The sequence below is a fragment of the Plectrocnemia conspersa genome, unplaced genomic scaffold (genome assembly GCF_051122295.1).
Source record: "Plectrocnemia conspersa isolate PC_06_02 unplaced genomic scaffold, ASM5112229v1 ptg000013l, whole genome shotgun sequence".
NCBI lineage: Eukaryota > Metazoa > Arthropoda > Insecta > Trichoptera > Polycentropodidae > Plectrocnemia > Plectrocnemia conspersa.
The window spans coordinates 30061686-30089401 of NW_028277177.1; the positions used below are offsets into that span (position 1 = coordinate 30061686).

Sequence of the window (27716 nt, forward strand, 5' to 3'; positions counted from 1 at the left end):
AAAATGCATGTCATTTAATGAAATACAATGAATCCTAACATTTTTTTTTAAAAAACACGACCACTGACTGGCCAATTTCCTCCCCCCCCCCTGAAAAAACCAGAAATGACGTCCCTAATTCTAAACCAGAAATTTATTTTTGGGTTTTCCCTAAAAAAATCTACATGAAGTCTCCAGTCCATCGCAAAAATATTTTTAAAAATATGTCATTTCAGTGAAATCATATCTTCTGATATGATTAAACTGAAATGACATCTTTTTTTTCTCTCCCCCTGGAAAAGCGAAAATGACGTCTCTGATTCTAAACTAGAAATTCTCGGTTTATCCCTCAAAGAAGATTTAAGAAAAACAATCATATCTATTCCGAAACTATATTTTTTTAAATATGTCATTTCAGCGAAATCATATTGGAGTACACTTTCACCGGTAGATATATATTTTTACTTGTGAAAAATTTAACTGATAGGCGTTAATAAACTTATATACTACTGCTCTATGAAACTCAATTTTCCAGTTGCGAAACATCCATTTGCTGTTCAAACCCAAACCTAAATTAGTGAAAGTTTCAAAACTAATTATAGTTTCAGAACTTTTATTAGGTCAAGCCCAAGATATAAACCAAGCTAACTCAACTCTCAGGGGGAAATTCGGGAGGAGAAGAAGTATAGGCAAACGTTGCGTCTCGCATTTTGCTCTCTTACCGATATTACTACGTACTTTTAATATGAGAGTATTGGTCAAAGTGTATTCAAACCGAATTTTAATCAATAGGAGGGTGCAAAAACAATTATCTCTTCTCAGAAGTCTTAATATGAACGTTAGGTAATCGAGCGTTTCCACTGCAACAGCATAATTTTCTTGCTTTTGACGTGGATTTTTGACTTTTGAGAAGGGATAATAGTTTTTTGCGCTCTCTTATTGGTAAAAATTCGGTTTAGATGTGCTTCACTTGATTCTCATTTATTGTAGGTCGTGATATTGTTATAAAAATCTTAATATGAACGCTAGATAACCGAGCATTTCCACTACGACGGCACGGTTTTATTGCATTTAACGTGTTTTTTTTCTTTTTTTACACCCTATTGTTCAAAATTCAGTTTACATATGTTTTATATTACAAATAGGTACTTGTTAAATACAATACTACTTATGTGAATCATAAGAACTAAAAGAATGTCTTTGTGTAGATCAGTAATGTCAAACTCATACACGAAGATGGACCGAAAAATTGTGCGGGCCACAGACAAAAAACCCACAAAATTAGAGCGAGCAAAAAATATATTTTACCTTTATTAAAAAATATGAGTTTTAAATTTTTCTGAATTAACTTACATAAATTTTAAAAAACAATGAATTAAAATTTTATTTTACTTCATAATTTTTAATCAGTTAGAATTACAGGAATTATTTTATTAATATCAGGTGTAAATTGTTTAGATAATGTTGTCTTTGGTGCTGATGTTAAATGCTTTTTATTTGATTTATTATGTGAATATGTAGACATGTAGAATATTCATTTCATATCATATTTATAAAAACATGTTAAAGGGGGCATTGATTCATTTTTGTATGCCCCAAAATTTCTAGCTGTGCCACTGCTTTGCTTCTAACTTGAAAATACACAAGAGTGAAACCCTGAACTCGCATCCAGTGAAGTTTAAGACAAATTGCCATAAACGACACTTCTGGCATCACTGGCTTTTACATCGGTCGTCAACTTTGGTTCAGTCAAGCAGTCTACTAGCTGAAGACTACTACGGAACAGTATGTATTTGTATCGTAATATCTATATATCGCGCAAATAGCACGAACATATTTCAAATTTGTGAAACCTTTGAAATTTGTACTTTGAGTTAAAATTAACTGCCGTTAACAATAATGTTTACTTACTCAAAAAAATCTTGACGCTATGGACAATTTGTCAAGGAAAAAACCGATAGCAATTAAAAATATTTATTCTGGATGTAATAAGTATTTACAATACTGTTCGTTTAACAAAAATAAATAGTTAATAATTTAAAGGGTAGGAAAGTAAACCTTCATTTTTTACATTATAACAAAATTATCTGGAAAAAGACGAAGGTCACTACAAATAAAAATATTAGTAGAATGTAAAAAAACAGAATTAGAAATAGTTTTTCAGAATCTAATCAAATATAGAATTAGAGTTGTTCTAAATCTCGTTTAATGAATATTTTAACAATTATGAATAGAAGTTATTAGTTATTCTTAGAGCTCGTGTATTGGATTTCGGCAACAAAGGGTTGATTATCCAGATTTACAGCCATTGATGCCATTTTCGGGTTAATAAATGTATCATAAATTGAGTTTAAATCATAATTTATTTATTGAAAGTTCTGATTTATTTTATTTGCTACCAAATGTGAATGTAAATACAAATTAAATTGTGAGTGTAAATACAAACATATACTCTTGGTTATTACACAATAATTTCATCTAGTTTTTTTTCTGGTAATAGGTGGTCAATAAGAGCTTGAAAAGACATATTCACTCACGTTGATTTAAAAGCGAACACAGCAACAATTTAAATAATTTATATTGATGATTAAAATACATGTATTATTATATTTCTTAATTCAATAAAAGCACATATCGTCTTCATTATATCTAACGAGACCATGAGGTATATGAAGCAGATTCAAAAGTTCGTCCATGTTGACTTCCTTATCTCCTCTTCGCGTCATATTAGAGTTTAACAGTTCGTTTAAAGCTTCCTGGCACGCTGTTCTCCAAGTCTCGATTAATATGGCTAATTCGCGATTCTTGGCATCTTCGGAATTCCTCTTCAAATTATCCAATTCTTCTAACTTCGCCTTCAGCCTCTTTCGAGTCTCTTCTATCTCATTTTCTAAAGCCTTCGATTCTCGCTTCTGCTCGTCTTTGGATTTCATCTTTGATGATTTTCTCTTAAGCGGCTTCATGGCGAAATCCTCATCTGAATCATAATCCATGTTCGATTGTGACAATGAAGATTGAGAAGATTTCTTTTGGCTGTCGATTGATATGCGACTTTTTTTCTTACGAGGTGACGATACTGATGTCTTTTTAAGCGGTACGTTTTTAAGAATGTTTTTTTTGTAAGAACTTAAACTACGTTTTAATGGTAAACGCGATTCAGTTATAGACGATGTCGGTGTTTCTATTATATTCATATCTGACATTGTAGAAGTAGGTGGCGTCAAAGAGATAGGTGAAGGCAGTCTTTCATTTACATGTTCTTTTAATACAGGATCTGGTTTAATTGAATAATCTGTGAGAAGCGATGGCTCTGATTTAACCGATGAAAGTTTTATTCTGATTTTTGGTATAGATTCAGAATTTGAAGTGCTTGATTTTACTATTTTATAAGTCTGCAACGGTAGCGTGCAAGTTGAGGTTTTAATTTTGGAGCTTGAAATTGGTGTAAGAGTAATCAAATCATCTAATTTTGTCTTCAATTGAGAAGGTGCTGATGAATTTTTTAACGGTGGTGATCCTGGAGTAATCGACTTTTCTATTTTAGTCTTCAAATTAGTATTTGGTGATGGTTTTGAGATCGGCGATGATTTTGCGATATTCGAATCTTTTACTTTAGTATTTGGCGTTGGTACTTCAACTCCTGAAGCTTTGATATTAGACTTAGGTGGATCTGGAGCGACTAATGCCTTTTGTTTGATATTCTTTGGGGAAGTCGGTGTTGAATTTATGCTCGGCAACGATGGACTGGCTGTCTTGATATTTGTCGAGAGAGCTGATAATGGCGATGGCGTCTGAGAGAAAGGAGATCTTATTTTAGACTTTGGAGGAGTCAAACCAACCCTCCTGCAGCTAGACATTAGTAAATGTTTAGCTCCATCGTCGTTTCCGTTCGACTTATAGCGGATTCTCTTCATTTTCTCTCACAACTTTTCACTTTACCGCCATCACTTTTAATTTTGACAGAACACGCGGTAATAACAACTATTTTAATGGCCATATCAAAGTTGAGATATTAAAATAAATATTTTTTATTAGTAAATAAATAAAAGTTTAATATAGGAAAAATCATATTATTTTTGATTGACAGACTCAGAAACCAAATTGCTATAAACATTTGTTTTGCTACATTAATACGTTTTAAAATTTAAAACTTAGTGTTTATTGGTTAAAAATCACAATTAACCGTTTATCAATGTCGTCGTGTGTTATTCAGTGTCTTCGACAACACCGATAAATTGTGATAAAAACCAAGCTTTAAATTTTAAAACGTATTTATGTAGCAAAACGTTGTTCCCTAATTTCGCCGACCTTAGGGCCAAAAGCAGAATATTTTAAAATGCAAAGTTTATAACAATCTAGCGCTGATAAAATTAACAAGTAGCAAAAAAATTACACTCAAGCAAAATATTTTGAAACTCGATATATAAATAAAATAAAAAAGAAATGCATTGATTTTGTTTGGTATTCGTAACTATTTAGTATCCATTTTCCCCTTCGGAACTCACTGCGCAACGCACAAGTTTTCGTGGACACAAATTCAATGCATTTCGTCAAGTAATCCTCAAAACCAATATTTTTTGGTAAATATAAAATCTTAAGAGAACAAAATTTCTTGGGCATATGCTGAAGGCACAAAGGTAACAAAGTCGTGACGTATGGTGTAGCAAAAAGTGACGATTGGTGGCGCGCGTAGCGTTGTGATTCTCATCTCTCCGATAATAAATGGCGTGTATGTATGTATAATGGGTTGTAAGTGGGGGCGCAGGCTCTGCTTCTAGGGGGCGCGTGTAGGGCTCTAAACTCGGCTCCCATATGTACTTTCTTGTTATCGGGGTAAATTTATTCATTTGTTTATATACAATTAAAAAAAAACACTTTTCAAGTAAATTCGTTGCAGAGTAATTCATGGGGTATTCACTATTCTGACCAACAGTAACTCGCTCCCGTTCGTTCGAACTTAATTTCTTTATATTTTAAAACGTTTGTATGAGTGCATATTCGATAAAATTTTGAATTAGTATGTGTTCGCTTTACAAGATATATGAAAATAAATTAATAAAATAAAACGTACATGTATTTATTCATTTAATTTATATACATATAAAAGCATAAAAATATAGTAACATTTTTTTTATCAGTACGGTAAATTATTTTTTTTATAAATGTTTGATATTAAAAAATCAATCAGCACAGATTCTGCTATAGCATCAACGTTATATTAAATTCCAAAATCAAAAGAAAAATACTTTTTAGAATATTTTCTGCTATGCGGCCTAAAAATTCTTTAGGTATATTATCATATAAATTAATACATTGGGTTGAGGTACAAATCAACCCAATGTATTAATTTATGATAGTTGGTTGCAGAATTTAAAAAAATCGAAACCACCACACTAGAAAAAATATCAAAAATTGCCGTTCAGCGTCCAAATGCATTTCTTACCATAGGACAGCGGTTTCCAACCTTTTTGTTACTACGCCTCCCCAAAAAAAAAAAATTTTTCCGCGCCTCCCTTACCTTTTATTTTTTTAATAGATTAAATAATATAGACACGTTTTAAATAATAAAAACTTTATTACAAAAATAAACTGAAAACCACAATTAACAGAATAATAACAAGGTTTAGTTATAACATACACATACGTGTATATTTATTTTTATATATAAGTTTTTTTAAACAATTAAACCAACTACATCTATCGCATAAAAATTTAATGCGACGGTTGTTGTTGTTTATTAGCACAAAGCTTATCAAATCTTGGGGGCAATGTGGAGAGTGCCACTCGTATCTCTTTTTCGACTACTAACCTGTTGCGATATTTAGTTTTCATTGCAGCCAGTGCCGAAAAGCCCGTTTCGCATAAATACGACGTTACAAACGGTAGAAGCACTTGCATTGCTTTGCAATACAAAGATTCATACTCTCCTTTAAGATTCATCCAAAATTGAATTAAGGTTTCATTTTGAAACTTTTGTTTTAGTAGGCTATCTCATGATAATTCTATAAGTTTTTCCTTTTCAATGGTTGTCAGCTCAAATTTGTCGTTTTCATCGTCGATAAATGGATTCTGTACCCACAAAAACTTTGAGAAATCAAGGTCTTTAAAATAATTTGAAAAATGCAGCACTAGACCATCCAAGTGTTCAATAAAAAGATTCTTGCTTGTTTCAATATTGGCTGTGGCCCAGAAATCTTTTGACAGTGAAAACATGTCCAACTCATTCTTTTGTAAATTTGACTTCCATAACTTCAACTTTTTAATGAAAGCTTTTACTTTGTCTTTTTGAACAAGTGGATGCATTTGTGATCCCTGCATTGATTTATTCAAACTGCTCAATTTTCCAAAAATTTCAACTAAATAGGCAAGTTTAACAAGGAAATTATCGTTCGTCCACAAATGTGCCTCTTCGTGGTGATTTTCTTCGAGAAAGGCTGTTATTTCTTCTTTGAGTTCAAATACCCTTTGAATCGCTTTTGCACGAGATAGCCAGCGAACATCACAATAATACAGAAGTGAGGTATAATTAGCTTCCATATCTACACACAACTTTGCAAACAGCCTAGATCTCAAAGGACTGTTCTTAATGTAGTTTATAATTTTTATAATTTTTGTAAAAATGTTGTTAAGTTCCTCGCTCATATTTTTTGACACTAGAGCTGCTCTGTGAAGCATACAGTGCGTCTAGATAGCATGTGGTGCTTTCTTTTTAACTAATGCTTGAAGACCTGCTTTGTGTCCGGACATTGAGTGAGCTCCGTCAGTACACAGTCCAATACAATTACTCCACGTTATGTCGTTTTCTTTAAAAAAACTGTCCATTATATTAAAAATTTCAATGGATGTGGTCTTTCCAGGAATGGGTTTGCAAAATAATATATCTTCTAATATATTATTTTCCACAACATATCGAACATATGCAATTAAATGGGCATCATTAGCTATATCAGTTGCCTCATCTACTTGTATGGCGAATTTCGAAGTACGCAGCCGAGAAACTAATTGATCGCAAATATCTTCAGATATATTATTGATTCTTCTTCCGACTGTACTATCAGCAAGCGGAATTTGTTGCAACTGTTTTGCATATGATTCGCCGAACATTATTCGAACCATATCAATAGCTGCTGGTAATATTAGAGTTTCTCCTATTGTATGTGGTTTCTTACATTTTGCGATTCGGTAAGAGACATGGTACGAAGCCAATAATGCATTTGGTGATACAGAAAGAATATTTTTGAACGTTTGCTTTTGATTATTAAGCTCATCCAATTTCATCAAAATATTCTATGGACTTATCAACGTATTCAGAATGTAGAGTTTCATGGTGCCGTTTTAATTTGACTGGTCTCATACTATCTGAAGCCAAAACTTTCGAACACAACAAACACATTGGTGAATCCTAATGATAAATAGGATGAACTGTATTGTCTTTTCTTGGGAGCTTTACTTCCTTGTACTTTTTTGATTTTATTCCCACTAGTATCAGCATCAGTATCTTCATTATTGTTGACTTTTCTCTTGTAACCACTCAAAAATTTATCCATTCGTCTAAAAAATATTTTATTGATATAAATTAAAATCAATGATAGTTTAAATAAAAAAAAATGAAGTTTAAAATATACTAACGATTATTTTCAACAAGAAATCACGTCAGAAACAATTAAAAAAAACAATATAACACGAGTGACATTTAAATTTGAGGTTATTGTTTTATGCAACTAGCGGTCGTTTTGTGTATTACCGAAACAGAGCGTTTGCAAACGCGCCATTTTTAAATTTCTCCGCTCCAGATAATTTTTTTAATAGGAATTAAATATATGTAAATGTAAAAAAATTAACATTCATGCACTGAATTTTCACTGTTACGTTAATATATCAAGTTTTATTCATTTGTAGATATTATGGTATAAAAAATAATTCATTAAAAAATGTTGGCGCCTCCCCTGGCAATAGTCCGCGCCTCCCCTGGGAGGCGCGCCTCCCAGGTTGGAAACCGCTGCCATAGGAAGTCATTGAATAAAACAAAAATTTGAGCACTTAAATATCTTTTGTCTAAGTCACAAGAAACGAGGGCCAGCCCTGTTCGTAGTTCCCATTTATTGTCAACAGGAAATATACTTGATTACAACATGACAGTTAAAATGCTTCAATAACTATTTAAAACGTAGGACTCGTATTAGTTTATAAGTTTGCTGAGGGTCATGAATCAAGGTTGTATAAATTGCCATCATTTTGAAGTAGAAAGCACTAAATACGCAATATGTATACAAGCTTAAAACTTGAAATGGTAGATTTTACAAAATGTAACATTTGATAATTTACATTTTACTGCTTATTCATTTTTTCCACCAACTTATTTACATATAAATAAAATAAAACTGGCTAAAATAGGGCGAAAGTGCAAATTATAACAAGTTTTATTCAACATCATATAGCATTTTACAAAACAATAAATTTTAATAAATGGAATGCTTAAAATATAGGATTCTTATGGTAACCGATATTTGATCAGCGTATTTTATTATACATTCTATACAATTTTATAATGAATAAATTATTATATAATACAATGAAGATATCTATCATCGTACCCGGGATTCATAGCACTTCCATAGGATATTTCGATACTTTTCAGCCTCGATTTTTGGATTTTCTGCGGCAATAATTCCTCGACCGACAACTGCAATATCAGCTCCATTTTCGCACATAATTTTTTCGGGCGTATTGTAATTTTGTCCCATGTTATCCGTCGAGTTATCAATCTTAACGCCGGGTGTCAATTGGATCAAGCCGAGGCTTTGGACAGTGTCTTTATTTTGGCAAACAATACCAGTAACAGATTCGCAGTCGGTTTCCACCATTTTCATGGTAGATTCTATATACTGCGGTGTCGCCAGATTTCCCTGTAATTCATTGAACAATTAAGAAACACTAATATATATTATAATTCACATTATTTTACCTCAGAGCTCATTTCCGCTACTACGAATACACCTCGGAGAGTTTGGCTGAAACCGTTTTTAATTCCAGTCAAAATACCACTTCCAGGTAAAGAATGTACGGTGACTGTATCGGCCCAGTCGCTGACTTTGAATATTCCTCCGTTGCATTGTAGAGATACTGTGTTTCCGATGTCAGAATATTTTCTATCTTCCATTAGAACGACATTGTGTTTTTTTGATAGTATTTTAAGTCGATCGATAAAGTTTTGATCAAAATCTTTGATGATGTCGACGTGCGTCTTGAACATGCATATGAACGGAGCTACGTCTTCGAAGAGTTTGAGGATTTCAGAAGTCTGCGTCAGATCAGCGGCCACGCATAAATTAGTTTTCTTGGCTACCATTACCTCGAAGAGCTTCTTTGAAATAGGATTCTTGCAAAATTCTATTCTTTTCTCGAAAGATACTTTGAGTCGATCAGTTTTGGGTAGGACGTCTGAAATAGAATAAAATCAATTAAATTATTTATTATGGTTGTTTCATTCTATGTTAATACTCTTTAACGACGGGTCAGTACATTTTTCCGCCTCATATAACTATTTTTATGAATTTCCTGTTTCAAAATATTAGAATTAGAATTTTCAAACACTAACATGTAATTTCGCACAAAGCAAAAAACTAAAGGGATCTGATTTTTAAACTCATAGAATTTGTTCCAAATATTTGTGAATTTTACATATAAAAATATTTATTTATTTGATTTAAATGTACTTCATTAATTGTATGATCTTTGCTAATTTTATTTGTGATAGCTACGGTTTACTTTAAGTAAAAAAATATATTTGTTTCCTATCCACACTTTCTGAAATTTGAGTAATGTAAGAATAGACAAATTAAAAATAATATCAAAGCAACAGCAAAAATTCAAATTTACAAATTAAAAAAGATTTATTTTTTATCGTTATTGTGTTCGATCGAATTTTTCGTATATATTATTTCAGTTTTTAATTTTTATATTTATATTTTGATGTATTTATTTTTTCATATATGCGTTGCGTTGTTTTGTAGCTGCGCTCTTTCGACGGGACACTAAATTAACAGTAAAATTATAATATAATAATATTATTAAAGCACTGATTGATATTAATTTGTAATCTACAAAGAGCCCTTTAGAACAAAAAAACCGATTATTACATTTAATTTTGCATCAAAAACTTTTACTAAAACGAAATGTAGTGTTAGACTAAGCGACAAAAACATTACGAGAAGTTTATATAAAGAAATAATTTCCAAACAAAATGGCAAAAAATAAGCAAACGACATTTTGATGAACAGAGTTCAGATTATCATTTTCAAAACGAAAAGCAATTATTTAAAGTTCAAGTATTAAATATCATTATTGATAAGAGTTTTATTGGAATGCAAACAATTAAAAAATATTTTAGTTTTTTGGAACCTAATGAAATTGTTAAATTATAAATAGGACCAATTAAAATTTCAAATAATTTATAAATATTTAGATATAATTACCTTTAATTGTAGTTTGAGAGTTTTGCAAGTAATCCTGTACAGTCTTTTTCATTGAATCGTCAATTTTACCAGCTTGAATCAGCATTTCGATAAATGGTATTATATCAAAGAGATTCTTCACACTGATGTTATTATGCTTTAAGTTTTGAGCGGCGCCTTGTTGCCGATCCATGATCACGATCGCTTGCGTGACTTCCAAGCCTTCGTTGCGTAAATCCTTAACAGTTTCTATTATGCTCGAGCCTGAAGTAATGACGTCTTCGATGATTATGCACTTGTCGCCTTTGTTAAACTTCCCCTCTATGAGTTTCTTGGTTCCGTATTGTTTGGTTTCTTTGCGTCTGATCAGCATCGGTACGTTAGACTTGATGCTCATGACCGTTGCGATCGGGAGGGCCGTGTACGGGACTCCGCACAGTACGTCGCAATCGGAAACGTCCAACATTTTGCATAAAAGACTAGATATTTGTTCCTAAACGTTGAAACGATAAACAAAGTTGTTTTAAAAAAGATAACGTATACATTTTATTGCCTTCATGGTTAGAAACCACGTGTCTTAATAAAACGTATCATATATTAAAACAATAAAAATGTGAAACCATTACCAAGAGTTTAGGATAGCTGACGATGACTCTCAAGTCGAAATAAATAGGTGAATATGTACCGCTCTTCATTTTATAGTTGCCGAATTTAATAGCTTCGGCTTCGAACAGTTTTATTGCTAGTTCGATAAGATTCTTGTCGTAGACGGCCATTGTGTATTCAAGTTGAATTAACAAGTAGTGTACTGCTCGCTTCGAATCAAATTACGCACTGATAAAGAGTTTACAAACTTTTTCTTTCGAACACCAACCACCACGAGTTTATTTATACAGTCGCAGTCTTAACGCCATAATGTATGACCATCACTTCAGACGTCATGCCAATTGTCATTGACTTATATAATTCGTTTATTTAAAAACTAAATATATAAAATACGAAAATGTATCAAATTATAATTATTAAACTAAAAATTATTTTGCTACTTGTTAATTATATCGGCTTTAATTAATAATTATTTCCCCCAAGTTCTTAATCCATATTTTTTTGCCACTTACTATAGAAAAAATACAAGAGCGGCAGGTCAAAAATTTGTAGAATTAACATCGCAGAGAATTTTTATAGTGGACTATTTTTTTAATCAATCGGTACCGATAGAATGGCGCCAGCCGGGTATTGAGAAGCTTTTAGGATCCAATCTTTTTCACCCTGCTGCATTGAAACAATAGCTTCTAATTACTAGATGCCCGCGCAGCTAAAACTGTTTTTTTTTATAATAATTTAAAATTATAATTTGCTGCAGAAGTGGAGCTTAAGGCTTTTAATTATCAACCCAGTACCTAACGGATTAGGTTATAGTGGCAATAAAATAATTAAAAGTCTGCCAACGAAAATCACGTCATAATCATATAGCTTTTTAACAAATACATTCCGCCGTCCGACGTAATGCAATTTGAAATTAATTCCGAGATGCAGCCGCAACACAGAAAAAAAAATATTGTGTGCAAAAGAATTTCGCTATACTCAGTTTAGTAATTTGGCGACAAGCTACGCGGAGATTTACAGCACCCGTCTTTTTCAAGTATGTTATTATAATAGCAACCACATTTCACGAAATCGAATAACACATTTTTATTAATTAAATATTAGAAATGCTTTTGATCTATGAAACGCAAGGACGAGAGGATGCTCTATACTTTCCCGACGAATATATTTTGTATGTGAGTCGGGACTCGAAAATTCAGATACACTTTCAAAGTCAGACTTTGGCAGCCGAGTAGTATTTCACATTGAATCCTTAGATTTGGTTGAGAGTTACTCAGTTATGGACAGCAGTCAGGAGTTAATTGTAAGACTTGAAATGACCGACGACTTTGACTATTTATAAAGTTTGTACATCTGACATAAATAACCGTAAACATTAAACTAAAAGTGTAACTGCACAATTTATTTAAACGAATAGACAATGATATATTTTTTGTCTATTATTATTACCTTTACTCACAATACAAATTTACCATTGCTGAATAATCGTGGTCTATTATTTATATAATTTTTCAAATTATTTCAAAATTATTACTAGGTTTAAATTCAGAGTAACAAATAAAAAGTCCAATTGATGTACAAAATATTTAATAAACTACATAATAAGCATTCAAATTAATGCGGATGCGGCCTGAAAGGTCTCTCCGGATTAAACAACTTAGGATCTTCCATATATTTGAGTTCCTTGTTTTGTGCCGGCATCATAGAGATGAATTGTGCAATCTTTATTGCCTTTTCCATTTCTTCTTGTTTTTTCTTACACAACCCCGTGATGTGCGGTCCGAAAATTCTTCCTGTGAACGAACTTTGAAACTGAGCCAAGAGCCTAGTGTTTTTGTAATCTGGTTTAATGTTGTATTTGCAAAGGATGCACACTTTCTTCTCGCGCTCGTAAGGGTTCATCATTTTAATCGGAGCGTCGTCTGATGAATTTCTTTTCGGCAACAAGACCGGATTGAATACGCTGTGATGGATCAGTGCGGGGAGACATCTTTGTGTTGACTTTAAATTAGCTGTAAAAAGTGTTGAGGTTATGTTGTGTCTAGCATATTTTATTTGCATTAATTGAAATATCGTAAGTAATATAAGTCAACTATATCAAATAATTGAATAATAGAGTAAATACAGCAGAAATTAGCAAATACCTGTGATAAAAGTCGTCCGGGATAACATTTTTGGTCTTTTATTTGACTTGACAGCTGAGATGTGCTCGTTAATTGAATGACTCGAAGTAACGAGCACATAGAAGTTATAATTCAAAAATAATATTACAGATTTAAATAAAAAGTTTGAATTAAAGTATTATATGTTTAAATATATTTTTAATTCAATATTTGTATAATAATCTAATTATTATTGTAAATTTTCAAAAATGCAATTTGTTTTGCCTTGAAACATATTTTTTGTCATTATTAAAAAGGGCAACTCTCTACTTGTGTAGTTTTTTCATGATTGGTCATGTAAAAACTAAAATTTAAAATGAAATACCTAATTTAAATAATAAATATTCCAATTACCGCCATTAAAAAATGTTGCTTTTCTTCAGCTAGTACAGTTTGAAAGTTTCACCTTGAAGTCGGTGAGCGTTGTATGTTAGTTGTCAACGCTAATAGAGTTGTTGTCCATTTGATAAAAACCCGGTTAGCTGGTTCTGTGAGCTTCACAGTTCGTGAGCTCTGGATTGCGGCAGGGACGTCATTTCAGTTGTTTCCAAGGACGGAAAAAGTTGGCGATACAGATGTTTGAGAGGGAAAAATGCCACCACTTGCCTCCCCACAATCCACGTCAAAAGCAATAAAATAATGCTATTGCCATCGCAGTGGAATCGCTTGGTTATCTACCATTCACATTAAAACTTTTTATAATAATATTACGATTTACAATCAACGATATTCGAATGAAGCATAGCTAAACCGAATATTGATCAATAAGGAAGCGCAAAAAAATATTATCTCCAATCAGAAGTCAAACATCCAGGTCAAAATCGTCACCGTTGCGATTTTATTGCTTTTGACGTGGATTTTTCACTTCTGAGAAGTAATAACTATTTTTCGGCCCTTCTATTGACCAAAATTTGGTTTGAATACACTTTGACCAATACTTTCATATCAGAAGTCAGTAGTAATGTTGTTAAGGATTTTTTAAAATTAAAACTGGTCATGTTTATGACCAACAATTAATTTTATTTTTCAGCCTTTTTTAGGACGAGTGCAAAAGTTGGTCAGCCAGTGGTTGTTTTTTTTAATATATTGTTTTCATTAAGATTCATACTATTTTATTTAATGACATGCATTTTTCTGGATAATTTTAAATTTGATGCCTAATATTTGAATTTTGGTAATATTAATACGGAATCTTGTTATTTTTTCACGATTTTGCCTCTCAAGAAGTGTTGATTTTAATATAGAATTTTTTATTGCTCTCTTGATTTCAGTTCTTTTGCGAGTGAAAGATTTTGCATATCAAATTCTATAGTAAATTATTAATAATAGGATTTCATTCTCTTTTTTTCGCGAGAAGCTTGATGCAGATTAGTTTTTGTCAATGCTATAGGTTTTATTTAATTATACCCGTGGTAATCCATCAACGCGATCTGAATTCAAAAATCTGAGATAAGTCACGCAATTTAAGACAAAGACACAAATGTAGTCAGAACTAGCATTTTCTTGAGACCTTAGCAATTACCATGACGCCCCCCTTTTTTCCGTGAAAACTCGCTCTTCTGGCTCACGATCCCACTGGAGTACCAGTTCCAACAGGCAACAGTTTTTGACATCACTACAGCACCACTTCTCGGATATACATTTGAAGCACTAAAATGCGAAAACGGGTCGGGGACCCGAAGAAGGTGGCATGCGAATGCGTGCCGCAATTTCTGCTCAGGACCATTCGGAAAAGCTAGATGTCACACGAAATCCAAACATACGTCACTGTTTTCGAAAATGAGAATTTGGAAAAAGCTGCTAAGTTATCCGACAAGTTAATAAACGAAAACCATCTGCAAATCTACAAGACGTTGGTAAAGATAATCCAAGATCTCTGTCTAAAAGTTTTAGAGGTGAAGACATTACTAAACGATATCCAGCGAAGTCGATCTAGTAATGCAGATATTCACGCTTGGAAAATGACGATTAATCGCGGTGGAAACAAGTCATTCGATTTCCAAAACAAAACCGGAATCTGCCATGAACACCACGTCACGAAAGCTCCTACCTGCTTACTCCCGTGGAAGTAGATTACATGAAGCCAATGTATGCCCAAACGACAGAAAATTCGACACTCGGTACGTAGCGCCCAAAAGCGGACTTCAGTTACATGAGCTTCCAGTACGTACACATCTACTGACATTCACACTTGAACATCCACTTCGAAGTTCAAAGCGTTAGAACTTCAAGAGCTTCCCAGCTTGGATCTAATTCAGACCATCGAATATCGCAAAAGCTGCCGCTTCTCTCTTCGCATTCCCTGGTTCAATTCGACGTTTGGAATCCAGAGCAAATCCACTTCGGAGATGCCTGGAGCCTGCGGACGCGCACATGGAAAACTGATATTTCTCAATTGTTGCACAACAAATGAAATAATAGCAAACTTTGACTTAAAATAAAAATAAACCTCCTGACTTAAAAAATAGAACAATGTTTTTTAGCAATGTTGCTATAATGTTTAAAAAATATAACAAATGAAACCATTATTTTATATTTTTTATTTAACAAAAACATGTTGTAATATGTAAATAATTGTATAATATTTTACAAGGCAATTAAGTACTTTTAATATACAATTACTATCTCAGTGTATTTCACAATTTTACCTTTGAACAGGCAACTTTCGAGTAAACGCTCAGCCAGTCGCCTTTTGTCAGTTGGGCGGAACAGCTGTGCCGGGTGAGCTTTTTTTTTATTATGATTTACTATCATTACACATATCACCATAGAAAATAGTAAATGTATAGTCCAATTAATACGCAACGCGTTCTCATTATTTTTTATGTGATAAATTTCGATGCTTAGTCAACCGTAAATATTTCGAAATATAATGTTTCGTAGCACATGTGACCTAAAGGATATTGTAAACACGAAAACCCACATTGTTGTGCTTATAACTAGATTAGATGTTTAGCGCGTCAGTTTTTTATTCATGCTCAATAAATGTCCATTGACGACCGGAAATCTTAGTTAAAATTAATTTTGCAATAACAAGTAAATATCTTAGCATGTAGATGTAGTGCATTCAGTTTTTAATTATTAAAAAAATATATTTCTCTGCTCTTTAACTAGATCAAAAGATTCATCACATACGAAATGAGTGCCATTCTCCGCACTTTCATATTTTGAACAAAATGCTGCGATTAAACCGGTCAATCATTGGTTGACAACATTTTTAAGAAATACATTCTTCATAATTTATGAAAAAAAACTATATTTAATTTATTTTTATTATATGAATGTATCTAATTCGTAAAACTGTATTTAGCTAAATTAAAATTATTTGGAAGTAATACAGAATACAAGTCATAAAAATAGTTTTTCGTGTCTATTGTGATTTAATGCTATTAAATGTTAATTAAATTTAGATATAACATTAGTTTTCATATGACTTTTTTTGTGATATTCAAATTAAAGTGATAACATGGTTATTTATTTATAAGTTTTAAATGATAAACTAAAATTATTAAAAAATAGAAAAGTGTGTTACAAATATGATATAACACGTAATGCAATGCAAAAATCTCATTTATTTGTTATATCTATCGGTTTTGTATACACTTTATACACTTATTTTCTCACGTTACTAAAAGAGAGCTATGGGAAAGGTAATTGATAATTTCCTATTAACTGTGGCGTATCTGTGCTATTGCCAATACAAACTATTAAGGTAATGCATTACAAATTTTCTCTCAGAGACAGTAATTATTTTAATGATTTAAATATTAACGATACTGAATTAAATATGTACTGAAACAAATCATTGGTTTAATATAATATTGATTTCTTGGTTTTAAATGGAGATAAGTAATAAATCAGTCATTTGCTATAAATGCATCAGAGTAATTAAAGAATTGTAATAAATTAGACATAGACATTTGAATGTTATAAAATATTGTCAGTCACACATTCTACGTCTATTGTATTAAAACATAATTGTTGGTGTCGGAACTAATACCAATAGACGCCCTTTTATTTATCAAATCAATTTGTCGCATATCTGAGGACAACCTGTTTCTTCTTTAATCGTTTATCGAAACGACGTGGATCATTTTGACTAAAATAGATTTATGTTAATTTATATATATATATATATATATATATATATATATATATATATATATATATATATATATATATATATATATATATATATATATAGTTACAGTTTTAAAATTCGCTGTACAATTTCTGCAATTATAAGTATTTGTTCTCGCGTTGTTTGCGTCACGTCGTCTAGAACAAGTCTGGCCAAAAAGTCGATCTCTGGCTATAACGCGGTGAACGCTCGTTACCGAGCGTTCCCACTGCGACAGCGCCGACACGATTTTATTGCTTTTGACGTGAATTTTTGACTTCTGAGAAGTGATAATTGTCTTTGCACCCTTCTATTGAACAAAATTCGGTTCGAATAAACGTTGTCCAATGCTCTCATATAAGAAGTCCGTAATTATATCGATAAGGATAGCAAGCATATTTTTAAAACCTAGTGTAATATCCAAATCAGTGGCGTAGCTATGGTGGAGCGGAGGGGGCGGGCCGCCTCGGGCGGCACTTGCTTGGGGGCGGCATATTCGCGATGGAATCGTCTAGTGTGGTTCTTAACCCTGAATATACTAAAATTTATGTAAATCTACGAATAGTAAGTGCTTAACAATAATCAATTTATTATTTTTAAAAATGCTGATTTTATGACTCTGCAAAAAATGTATGGGGGGAGCGGCAATTTTAAGGATTGCCCCGGGCGGCACATATCCTAGCTACGCCACTGATCCAAATGCAGAACTTTGAAGCAATATAAGAAATGAAACATCTGTCTGTATTTCATTAAATGACATGCATTTTAATGATTAAATTCAAGTGGGAACTTTTCACCCCCTCCCCCTCTAAATGGCGTCTATTAATTAGGTGAGTCAATCAATTACCAAAAATACCTACAAGGTATTAAAAATACAATACGAAGGTGATACGAAGGGCGGTTGATAATTAGTAGGCCTAGGGAAGAGATGTCGCCATCAGTATCACCATTATGGTGTTATTCATAAATAATAACCTTCAAATGTCTACTTGTCAATTCTCAGCCTGTTGCGTCATTTAGTTTGTGTTTAACAGTCATTGAAAGCGAACCATTTTTGCATTTTTACAAAAATTAATAAAATATAATATCCTGCAGTGATTAGATACTTAAACGCGACCGTACTAGTATTTTTGATGATAGCCATCCAGGCCATACAAATGAGGTCATCAGTTATCGTTAAACGAGTGACTTAAAGCAGGATAGCTGAAGCCATGGGGATTTCAACTTAACGAGTACTTAACATTTTGTATAAATATTTGGGAATGCGGAAACACTGCCAGATGGGTGCCGCATTTGCTCTATGTCGACAACAAACGTGATCGTCCGGCCATTTCGAATGAGTGTTTGGTTATGTTCAACCGCAATAAGAATGAATTTTTATGGAGTTTCTTAATCGTAGACTAAACATGGATACATCGCAACACACCAGAGACCAAGGAGCAGTCAAAACCGTGGACAGCTCCTAACGAATCAAAGCCGAAGTAAGCCAATGTGTTTTTCGGCCAACAAGACCATGGCCACAGTTTTTTGGGATGCGAATGGTATAATTCGTATCGATTACCTTGAAAAGGAAAAACGATCACAGGAGTATATTATGCAGAGCTTTTAGATGGATCTGACGCAGATTTAAAACAAAAGCGAAAAGTCGAATAAAAAAGTGCTCTTCCACCAGAACAACACACTCGCACACAAACCAAACGTCGCAATGGCTAAATTCCACAGATTGCGCTACGAATTGGTACCTAATACACTCTATTCTCCTGATTTGGACCCATCTGACTATTATTTATTCCCAAACTTGAAGAAATGGCTTGGCGGTGAAAGATTTGTTCGAATGAGGGGGTTGTTGCTGAAACAGAGGCCTATTTTGAGGATATCTAGAACTCGCGTTATTTGCAGGGCATCGAAAAATTGGAGAATCGTTGGGAAAAAATTATAGAGCTAAAAAGAGATTATGTTGAAAATTAAACTAGTTTTGACTGGAAAAGTTATATTTTCTTGCCTAGGCCAACTAATTATTAACTGCCCCTCGTATCTATATAATTAATTATGTTTTAAACACAAGATGACTAAAATAAGGTTTATATATAATGTAAGGAACTGAGAATATATCTTTCGGATAAAATTTATGGTATTCTCGATGTCATTTCGATTTAATTAATATTTTTATGGGTTGCTGAGGATGGTGTCAACAATCCATTGATTCTTGGCGATTTTTAACTACGGATTTTCCAGAGCAGTGGTTTCAAAATTTTGATTCTTGGTGCCTTTGCTTAATTCGAATTTCCACTTGAATCATGATTTGACCAGCACGATAAACCAGTGGTATAGCCAATAATTAATATTCGAAAGACCTGGTTTCGAATCCCATGTGAATATTTGCATTTTTTTACTTTCCATCGTGTATGGGAGATCAGAATTAGTGATTATTCTATAAATATAACTTCGATCAATCGTCACATATCCTAGATTTTCCTAATCTCACGAATTAATATCGTGATGGTTGATTCAAATAGAGTTGGGTCGTATATATTAGGTATAAAAAATCTCGGTACAAGTCGATTTTTATCAACAGTTTTGATTTGTAATGCTACATATGCTAAAATTATTTTATCAATGCTTTTCAATATGTGAATCATCGCATAAGATCAAAGTTGAAATCTTAAAATTTATTTTATTCTTAGCTTGAAAAACCATTTACAAAAAAGCCGCATATTTTGAAACCGTAGCCGAGCGGTCCCAAAAACGAATGCTGCGAATTTCGGTCATAGTAGATACAGTTGACATTCTATTCAAAAATGTTTTTCGAAAACGTTGCAAATGCCAACCCCTGCTTCCCACAAATGACGTCCCTATTTTTGGTCGTACAATTTTTGTGCAGAAATTTTATGTACGATATTTTAAAAATATTTTATATTTAACATTTTGATTTTATGGTAGACTTAGAGGTTCGTTTGAGTAACACATCAAAAAAATGGCGAATTTTAGCCAGGCGACTGTTTGTCCATCAACTATTACCAAATGGATAACAAACATAGATGAAAAGACAATTTTTTCAAATAATGGATCATGGATCTTGGAACGGCATTAGTTACTCGGGTATAGAGTTAAGATTTTTTTTGTTAAGGTAATCTTCAAGATATTCTTTATAAAATTTGTAAAATTTTTTTTTTTTTTATAAAAGTTATTAAGTATTACAATCTTTTCGGGACTTTTGGCCCATTCTGTATGACGCCGACGAGAAAAAACTTGGTTCATAGAAAATCCAAATAAAATAATTAGTTTTATAAGCTTTTAAGACCTTGCGATAAATTTCGTCGCAACGATAACGGACGGTCCCGACATATAAATTGCTCAACTTATTTTTTGTAATAATTCTTCTAATATTAAAATTATATGCAAATAAAAAAGTATGTTCTGGCATAACCTAGATATTTCAGGTGGCTTAATCGAGCGAACAAAAGCCTAGACAAGAGACCGTCATGATCCAAATCGCATACATCGAAATTGAATCGATTCAAAAACAGTGATAGCTTTTTTCTTATTATATAAGTTTCATTTTTTGACTTCGTCTGTAGCCAAATTAAGATAATATGCAAAAGTTAACCATACTTTAAATGTTTTATTTACTTATTGTAAATCTTTCGTTGAAAACATGTTTTTCGATTGTATTGCTTTTGACATGGATTCTAAATAGGGATCACTTGAATTTTCCCAGAAAAATGCATGTCATTTAATGAAATACTATAAATCTTAATTAAATGGAAATATTAAAAAACGACTACTGACTGGCCAACTTCTACACCCCCCCCCCCCGGAAATAGCTGAAATGACATGCCAAAATAGCTGGTAACAGTTTATTTTATAAACATATATAAATTAGCACATATGTAGAGAAATATAGATGCCGTTATCAGGCAGTGAAGTTAAAATGGCAGGTCTTGGAAGTCGGATAATTTTTGCTGGATTGTCGAGTTGTATTATTGCCGGCTATGATTTCGTGGAGCATCTGTCCTGGTTCATATCTGACGCTGTTGACTCCGTAGCGTCACTCCTTTGTAACCAAGTGTCACATCTTTTATATTGCTGGTTCGAGACAGATCTGGCGATGAGAATCTTTGTGTCCATGAAGCGATGCAATTGACTCGCACCCACGAAATGTGCTAACGTCTTACAATATGAACGATTAGATGACCACTCCGGCGATTGGTAACCAAAGGGTAGAACAACAATATTTTATGCACAGGATATAACACATCGTCCTGCGCGCATACTTTCAAATAACATTCCAAACTAAGACTAGTTTTTTCTGCAGTATATAAATTAATTATGGACTATGAAAAAGTATATATTTTAGTGGCTTAAGCTTTTGGATAATTATTACTTCCTAAGCATAATCTTTGTAATTTTTCACCTGGTACGATACATGTTCTAATAATAAATGTTTGTATAATAATGAGATTTTCTTATCGGCTCGTATCAACAATTTTTTTACGTGACTGCTTTGTAGCATGAGATAACACTAGATACGATCATATGTGTGTTAATTACTTTTGAATCGTTCCTTGACATTTTATTTATATATAATAAAATTTCATTTTTAATTTTACAGTTGATTGTACATCCACAACTAGACAACATGTGTCCACTGTGGCCGTTTCACTTAATTCTATTCTACTTTATGACATTCATACCTGTTTGGGTAATATGTCAGAACGCTCCAAAGCTGATGGCCGAATTTGACCCACCTGAATTAAATGTCTACATGGGCGATACCGAGAAAGTGATGGTGAATGTGAGCTTGGAAAATTTTAAAGCTTATGATAAACTTCACATATACACAGATTTGAAAAGTGTAGCTTCACCAGAGTTTGATATTTACGATTTAACAAATAACGATATAGCAAATGGAAAAGTAGAGACGTTTTTCAATGTAGCAGCAATTTTTTTAGGTATGTAAAATATTCTATTTATTGTTGATGTAATAAATTAATTTAAAACAAATTTGTATATATATATATATATTTAGGAAAGGCATCAGTTAAAGTCAAAGTTTGTCCTAATGACGGAGAAGATTGTACCATCGCTGATAATACGTTGGATATTATCATTACAAGAAAGCAAAGAATCATAGATCATGTGTTCATTGCAAGTGTAGCAATTTTGGTAATTATTAAATACATTTCGATTATTATTATATTATTTTATTTAATATTTTATTATTTTTTAGGTATCATTAATTTACGTGAACTTTGGATGTGCTTTAGATTTGCAAACAGTTAAACAAACTTTGATTAGACCCATTGCACCATCGATTGGATTTGTGGCTCAATTTCTTTTTATGCCCTTGGTGAGAATTACTACTTTAAGCAATATATAAAACGTGTTTAACTCTTATGCGTATTAGGCAATGTTGCATTCAATTCAAGGCTGCATAAACATATCCTGGTTTGTGTGAGAAATGAAAGGATATTTATCATTTTGATTCAATTAAGATAGTTTGTATAAAAGAAGAATAGTGTTTTATTCTTTTTTTATACAAACATAGCTGGATTGTCATCTTAGCTGAAATTTCAGAAAAATTAAATCAAAATCTGATAAAAAGTACGGAAGTTAGCATATCTTAAAAATCCATTATATTGGAGTTATCATATTATGCTTGACATTTCACTGGTCAAAAAAAAATGTTATTTTTAGTATTACTCAAATGTTTTTGGGCGAATTACTGAAAATTCAGGCAAATCTAGATGTATTGTAACTTTAACGTGATCCTTAACAGAAATTTTAATTAAAAAAATTAAAATTTAAACTTGATATAATATTTTTACTAATTAAAAAAATAATTTAAAAGAGGATGTATGGTAACTAGTTATCACCCACAACTTTAACATGCGGTAATTTCAGGATCTGTTAGTCATGAACAAAAAAAGTGCATTAAAATTTTCCAAAAGTTGCTTCATTAAGGTCAGAATAACGTAGTCCGTACGATCTTGACTGGCAACCCAGAGGCTACGGGTTCTAGCCATGGCAGCAGAATTAAATTTTAATTGATAAAAATGCGATATTATTATAATAGTAAAAAATCGCCACCAACTGCAAAGTGACATCTATTGATTATAAATTATTAAACACATAATAATTTATAATTAAATATATAGATGTCACCTATTCCCAGAATTTTAGTGGTTTTAATATTTATTTGTTGGTGGTTTAAATCCACTATGTCTGATTTATTTAACCAGTTAATACAGATTTAACCTGTTGTAACGCATTGAGCTTACGCCTGTTAGTTTACAGCGGAAGATTGAAAAAAACTATGAAAAAAGTAAAATTAAAATTCTACTCAAAAATAGATATATGTAGCTTTGTCGTGATATTTTTAGATATATTCTAAAACGGTGTAATTAAAGAAAGTCCATTAAAATATTTCAGAATTTGTCACATAAAAATAACCTATGGAATAAATAAAATATAAAACATTAAAAAAAATTGTATAAGTATAACAAAAATATGTAGTTTAGCATTGTTTTTTTATAATATCATAAATTCCATAACAACGTAATTTATTACGTTTTTTCATAACCTACTATTTTAGGAAAGATCACATTTCATGTTCTTTATTCGCGTAAGAGATATTTTTAAATTTTGCAACAAACCCAACGAATTGTTAAGGCTTGTTGTTTTATTTTGCTAGACCCTAACACAATTGGCTTTCAACTTACATTATCTCACATTCGTCAAAGCTTCTTCAAAGCATCAATATAAAAGTTGTGACGTATCTGATTAATATTTCTGATTTTTTTATATGGTCAAAGTTTTACAATAATTTCATTAAAAATCCTCGTAAAAATATCAGTTTAGCTCGTTAGCTATCGTCTGATCAGCTTAAAAAAAATAAAAATCATAATTAAGAAAATAAAATCGTAACGCTAATGTGTAAATCTAAAAGGAAAATATTTATTGTCTTAATAAGAACATTAATTTAGTATTATCGGTTCACAAGCATTTACAATGTAGGTCATGATTTTTTAAATGTAAAGGAAATTAAGGTTCTTAAAATATATGTAGAAATCGTACTCTCATAGAATTTACTCTGAATTGAGGTTAATTTGAAAGTCTATTTATGCATAACGATAATTTATTTTCTTACATAATATTAAGCCAATTGATATGATTAGTTACATTTCAGATTTCCTATGCATTCGGTCTCTTATTATTCCCTGGAGATGCAAATATGCAACTCGGAATGTTCTTCACTGGTGTGTCGCCTGGAGGCGGTGCATCGAACATATGGAGTTACATACTCGGTGGAAATCTAAACTTATCTATTACCATGACGACAATCAGTACATTTGCTGCATTCGGTTAGTTGCTATTTTTAATAAATATTTATGTTTGTATTTAATAATATTTGTTTATTTTAGGAATGATGCCTCTATGGCTATTTACTCTCGGACGAAAAATTTTCTCGTCTGGCGATATGGTCGTACCGCATTACAAAATAGCCACTTTTGCATTTTCTTTAGTAATACCTCTAGGTATTGGTATATTGTCACAAAAATATTTACCGAAGTTTGCTAACATGATGGTGAGAATTTTGAAGACGTTTTCAGCTCTGTTGATACTATTCATAATCGTATTTGCAATCGTAACCAATATATATATATTTGAGCTATTCACGTGGCGAGTAAGTCTAAATTATAATGCTTATTATGTACGAAAATCTATTTATACTAACCAATTTTTATTTAATAGATAGTAGTAGCCGGTTTATGTGTTCCGTGGATGGGATACCTCTTTGGTTTCTTATCAGCATTGATTTTCCGACAGCCTCTTCCAGATTGTCTCACAATCGGTCTTGAAACTGGTATTCAAAACACCGGTATTGCAATATACCTCTTAAAATTTACTTTAGCACAACCAGCTGCTGATCTTACAACAGGTAACTTTTATTTTATTTTAAGTAATGTATTTTATATAAAGATTATTTCTTTAATGTATTTTTTAGTTGTGCCTATCTCTATAGCAATAATGACACCAGTGCCACTACTAGTCATGTACATATGTATATTGATACGGAGAAGGTATTTATAATTCATTATTTAATCTTTTTCACATAACATACATTATGTCCATTAGTAATTAGTGTTGATATTTTAGAAGAGAGAAATCGCAAAATTATGCACATTATTCGGTTTTAAGAGAAGAAATTGGTTAAATTTCATCATTTCAATTAGTCAATCACTGTCTTTATGACAATCGTTCATAATTACATTTTACCATACAAACATTTTATCTATCTAGGTACATTCTATAAACTTTAATTTATTAATTTGTTAATCTAACACTTTTATTTATTTTTTCTTGATTTTAGGTATACAAAAGACGATTCTGTGAAATCGGAGTCTATAGAATCCAAAAATGACCTAAGCGCCATTGAAAACAATATTACTATAAAAGATTGAGTATTAATATATTTTATATTATAATTAGTAATAATTTTTAAATTCAAAGTAATATACTATTATACATAAATAGTTTTAAATTATATATGTACATGAAAATTTGAGTATTATGGTTAAATGTACATTGTGACTATATAGTTTCTGTATTGAAACTTAACATCATTTTTTTGATGTGACCCTAATTGATATTAAAAATGTATATTTTATTTTTGATACTGACATATCCAATTATTCTCAAAATTGAATAAGTAAATATTATATTGTTATACAATGTTTATAAATTATAATGATTGTTATTCTTAAATATGTTTTATTTAATTCACAATCAACGAACTTCTATATATGATTATAAATGTAACATATCGTTTTATATATAATTTTATTGAAATATTATATTTAAATATATGTTTATTATGAATATTCAAGAGATTTTGTGATAAATTAGAAAATGTGATAAATATAATGTACATACATATATGTATATATATATACAATTTATTAATTTTTGATATAAAAATATTATAATTTTTCCACCAAAAAACTACTAATGTGAATCCACATGCCTTTTTCCTATATTATATCAAATTCAATCTACGTGAAAGTTATAAAATTTAGAAATTATAGAAAAAGTTGTAATTCTATGGAAAACAATAAGTTAAACTTGTTTGTATTAACGTATTATATTATTCTTTAAAATTTGTCATTGAAACAAAATTTTAACAAATTAGAAAAACTGTTACATAAAACCTAGACATGTTATTTTCCTGTTGATTTTATTATTTTTATTAAAAATCTGACCATCATGGCTTTTTCAATGCGTCATGATGCCCATTATAAAAACAATAATTATATTGTACTATGAAATATTTATTTCGCGAACGCTGTATGACTGTGCTCGGAAATGTTAATATTTTGACAACCAGTCGGTTCCGACCGTCCTTACGAAACTGTCGGAAAGTGCCGAGCTCAATAAATACTTAAACACAAGTACATATGTTTTGGTTTCAGACCTCAGTACTAACCAGTCCACGTATCCCGATAAACAACACAAATAATTATTTCAGCTTTGAATGGCTGCTGCAAAAAGAGTGCTCTTGAGTGCCGACATCTTGATCGCGAAAGTTAATAATAAGTGACGCAGTGGCTTGGGACATCATTTCAGCTTTTTTCAGGCGGAAGGAGGGGGATAGTTGGCCAGTCAGTGGTTGTTTTTTCACTATTTAGATTTAATTGAGATTAATAGTATTTCATTAAATGACATGCATTTTTCTGGTCAAATTCAAGGAAGAGAAGAATGCATTCGTCTACCCGCCCTAAATGATGTCCCTGATTGAAATTCACGTCAAATGCAATAAAATCTTGCAATCGTCATCGCAGTGGGAACGCTCGGTAACGAGTGTAGGCATACTGGAGCAATATATAATACAAGATGCGACGTCTATTTGTACTTCTTCTTCAGCTTATTTTCCCTTGAGGGTCGAGTTGGCTTTGTTTTCATATACATTTTAAAGCGGCATTATATTTTGCTAGTATATACATATATCTACTAGTGAAAATGTAACTTCAACGAAAAATATACTTTCGTTGTAACATATAATATAATTATACATCGCATATAAATTAATAATGGTGATTGGCGAATTGTTGACACTGCCCCGATTACAATGAGTTGCTGTATCCCAACGTTTCTATCAAAAATAGGTACAAATTCAGATATAACCCGTTCTCCCTCTTATGGAGATATATTATAAACTTTCTTTTAAATCTCTCCAGAAACAAGAAGTACTTCGCTTCTCTTAGATTTCAGACAGTGGATCCATATTTGAGAACCATACAAACTAGCGTATCGTACGGAATGCGAGTCACTAATAAGCTATTAAAGTGACACGGGCTTCGCATAATAAAGCCAGTTTCCACACCTTATTGTAAA

The 27716-nt window shown here is 31.8% G+C and overlaps 4 protein-coding genes and 1 long non-coding RNA gene across 8 annotated transcripts; 1 reads left to right on the forward strand and 4 right to left on the reverse strand.

The window, feature by feature from the left end:
- Positions 1-1208: 1208 nt before the first annotated feature.
- LOC148227820 (P3 protein-like) lies at positions 1209-26029 on the forward strand. 4 transcript variants are annotated; one of them, XM_088201453.1, is made up of 10 exons: positions 1209-1764; positions 15860-15922; positions 21934-22273; positions 22351-22487; positions 22552-22671; positions 24511-24685; positions 24746-25008; positions 25077-25263; positions 25330-25405; positions 25696-26028. In XM_088201453.1, the coding sequence occupies exons 3-10, from the start codon at positions 21961-21963 to the stop codon at positions 25784-25786; spliced, it is 1362 nt and encodes a 453-aa protein (XP_088057579.1). In that variant the 5' UTR covers positions 1209-1764; positions 15860-15922; positions 21934-21960; the 3' UTR covers positions 25787-26028. The 4 variants fall into 4 exon arrangements, with proteins under 4 accessions (XP_088057579.1, XP_088057578.1, XP_088057581.1 ...); XM_088201452.1 differs by lacking the exon at positions 15860-15922; XM_088201455.1 differs by lacking the exons at positions 15860-15922; positions 25077-25263; positions 25330-25405; positions 25696-26028 and having other exon boundaries at positions 24500-24685; positions 24746-24882.
- LOC148227821 (uncharacterized) lies at positions 2341-3979 on the reverse strand. The gene has a single exon (XM_088201456.1). It carries the CDS (start codon positions 3891-3893, stop codon positions 2598-2600), a length of 1296 nt encoding a protein of 431 aa, XP_088057582.1. The 5' UTR covers positions 3894-3979; the 3' UTR covers positions 2341-2597.
- On the reverse strand, positions 5541-7954 carry LOC148227822 (uncharacterized). Its single transcript, XR_015811909.1, has 2 exons — positions 7609-7954; positions 5541-7530 (listed from the first exon to the last, which is right to left on the reverse strand). It is a non-coding gene; the product is annotated as an uncharacterized LOC148227822 (long non-coding RNA).
- r-l (rudimentary-like) lies at positions 8371-11984 on the reverse strand. Its single transcript, XM_088201451.1, has 4 exons — positions 11060-11984; positions 10455-10926; positions 8945-9420; positions 8371-8885 (listed from the first exon to the last, which is right to left on the reverse strand). Exons 1-4 carry the CDS (start codon positions 11207-11209, stop codon positions 8565-8567), a joined length of 1419 nt encoding a protein of 472 aa, XP_088057577.1. The 5' UTR covers positions 11210-11984; the 3' UTR covers positions 8371-8564.
- Positions 12613-13286, reverse strand: mRpS18C (mitochondrial ribosomal protein S18C). The gene is made up of 2 exons (XM_088201825.1): positions 13184-13286; positions 12613-13051 (listed from the first exon to the last, which is right to left on the reverse strand). The coding sequence occupies exons 1-2, from the start codon at positions 13209-13211 to the stop codon at positions 12654-12656; spliced, it is 426 nt and encodes a 141-aa protein (XP_088057951.1). The 5' UTR covers positions 13212-13286; the 3' UTR covers positions 12613-12653.
- Positions 26030-27716: the final 1687 nt, after the last annotated feature.

Bases quoted from the DNA above. Each gene is read 5' to 3' on its own strand.
- LOC148227820 (XM_088201453.1), top strand. From the start codon at position 21,961: ATGTGTCCACTGTGGCCGTTTCACTTAATTCTATTCTACTTTATGACA. The intron at 22,672-24,510 runs GTGAGAATTACT...GTTACATTTCAG, and splicing joins AATTTCTTTTTATGCCCTTG to ATTTCCTATGCATTCGGTCT. The intron at 25,009-25,076 runs GTAAGTCTAAAT...TTTATTTAATAG, and splicing joins TTGAGCTATTCACGTGGCGA to ATAGTAGTAGCCGGTTTATG.
- r-l (XM_088201451.1), bottom strand. From the start codon at position 11,209: ATGGCCGTCTACGACAAGAATCTTATCGAACTAGCAATAAAACTGTTC. The intron at 10,927-11,059 runs GTAATGGTTTCA...TTCAACGTTTAG, and splicing joins TCAGCTATCCTAAACTCTTG to GAACAAATATCTAGTCTTTT. The intron at 9,421-10,454 runs GTAATTATATCT...ATTCTATTTCAG, and splicing joins CTCTCAAACTACAATTAAAG to ACGTCCTACCCAAAACTGAT.
- LOC148227821 (XM_088201456.1), bottom strand. From the start codon at position 3,893: ATGAAGAGAATCCGCTATAAGTCGAACGGAAACGACGATGGAGCTAAA.
- mRpS18C (XM_088201825.1), bottom strand. From the start codon at position 13,211: ATGTTATCCCGGACGACTTTTATCACAG. The intron at 13,052-13,183 runs GTATTTGCTAAT...CACTTTTTACAG, and splicing joins CCGGACGACTTTTATCACAG to CTAATTTAAAGTCAACACAA.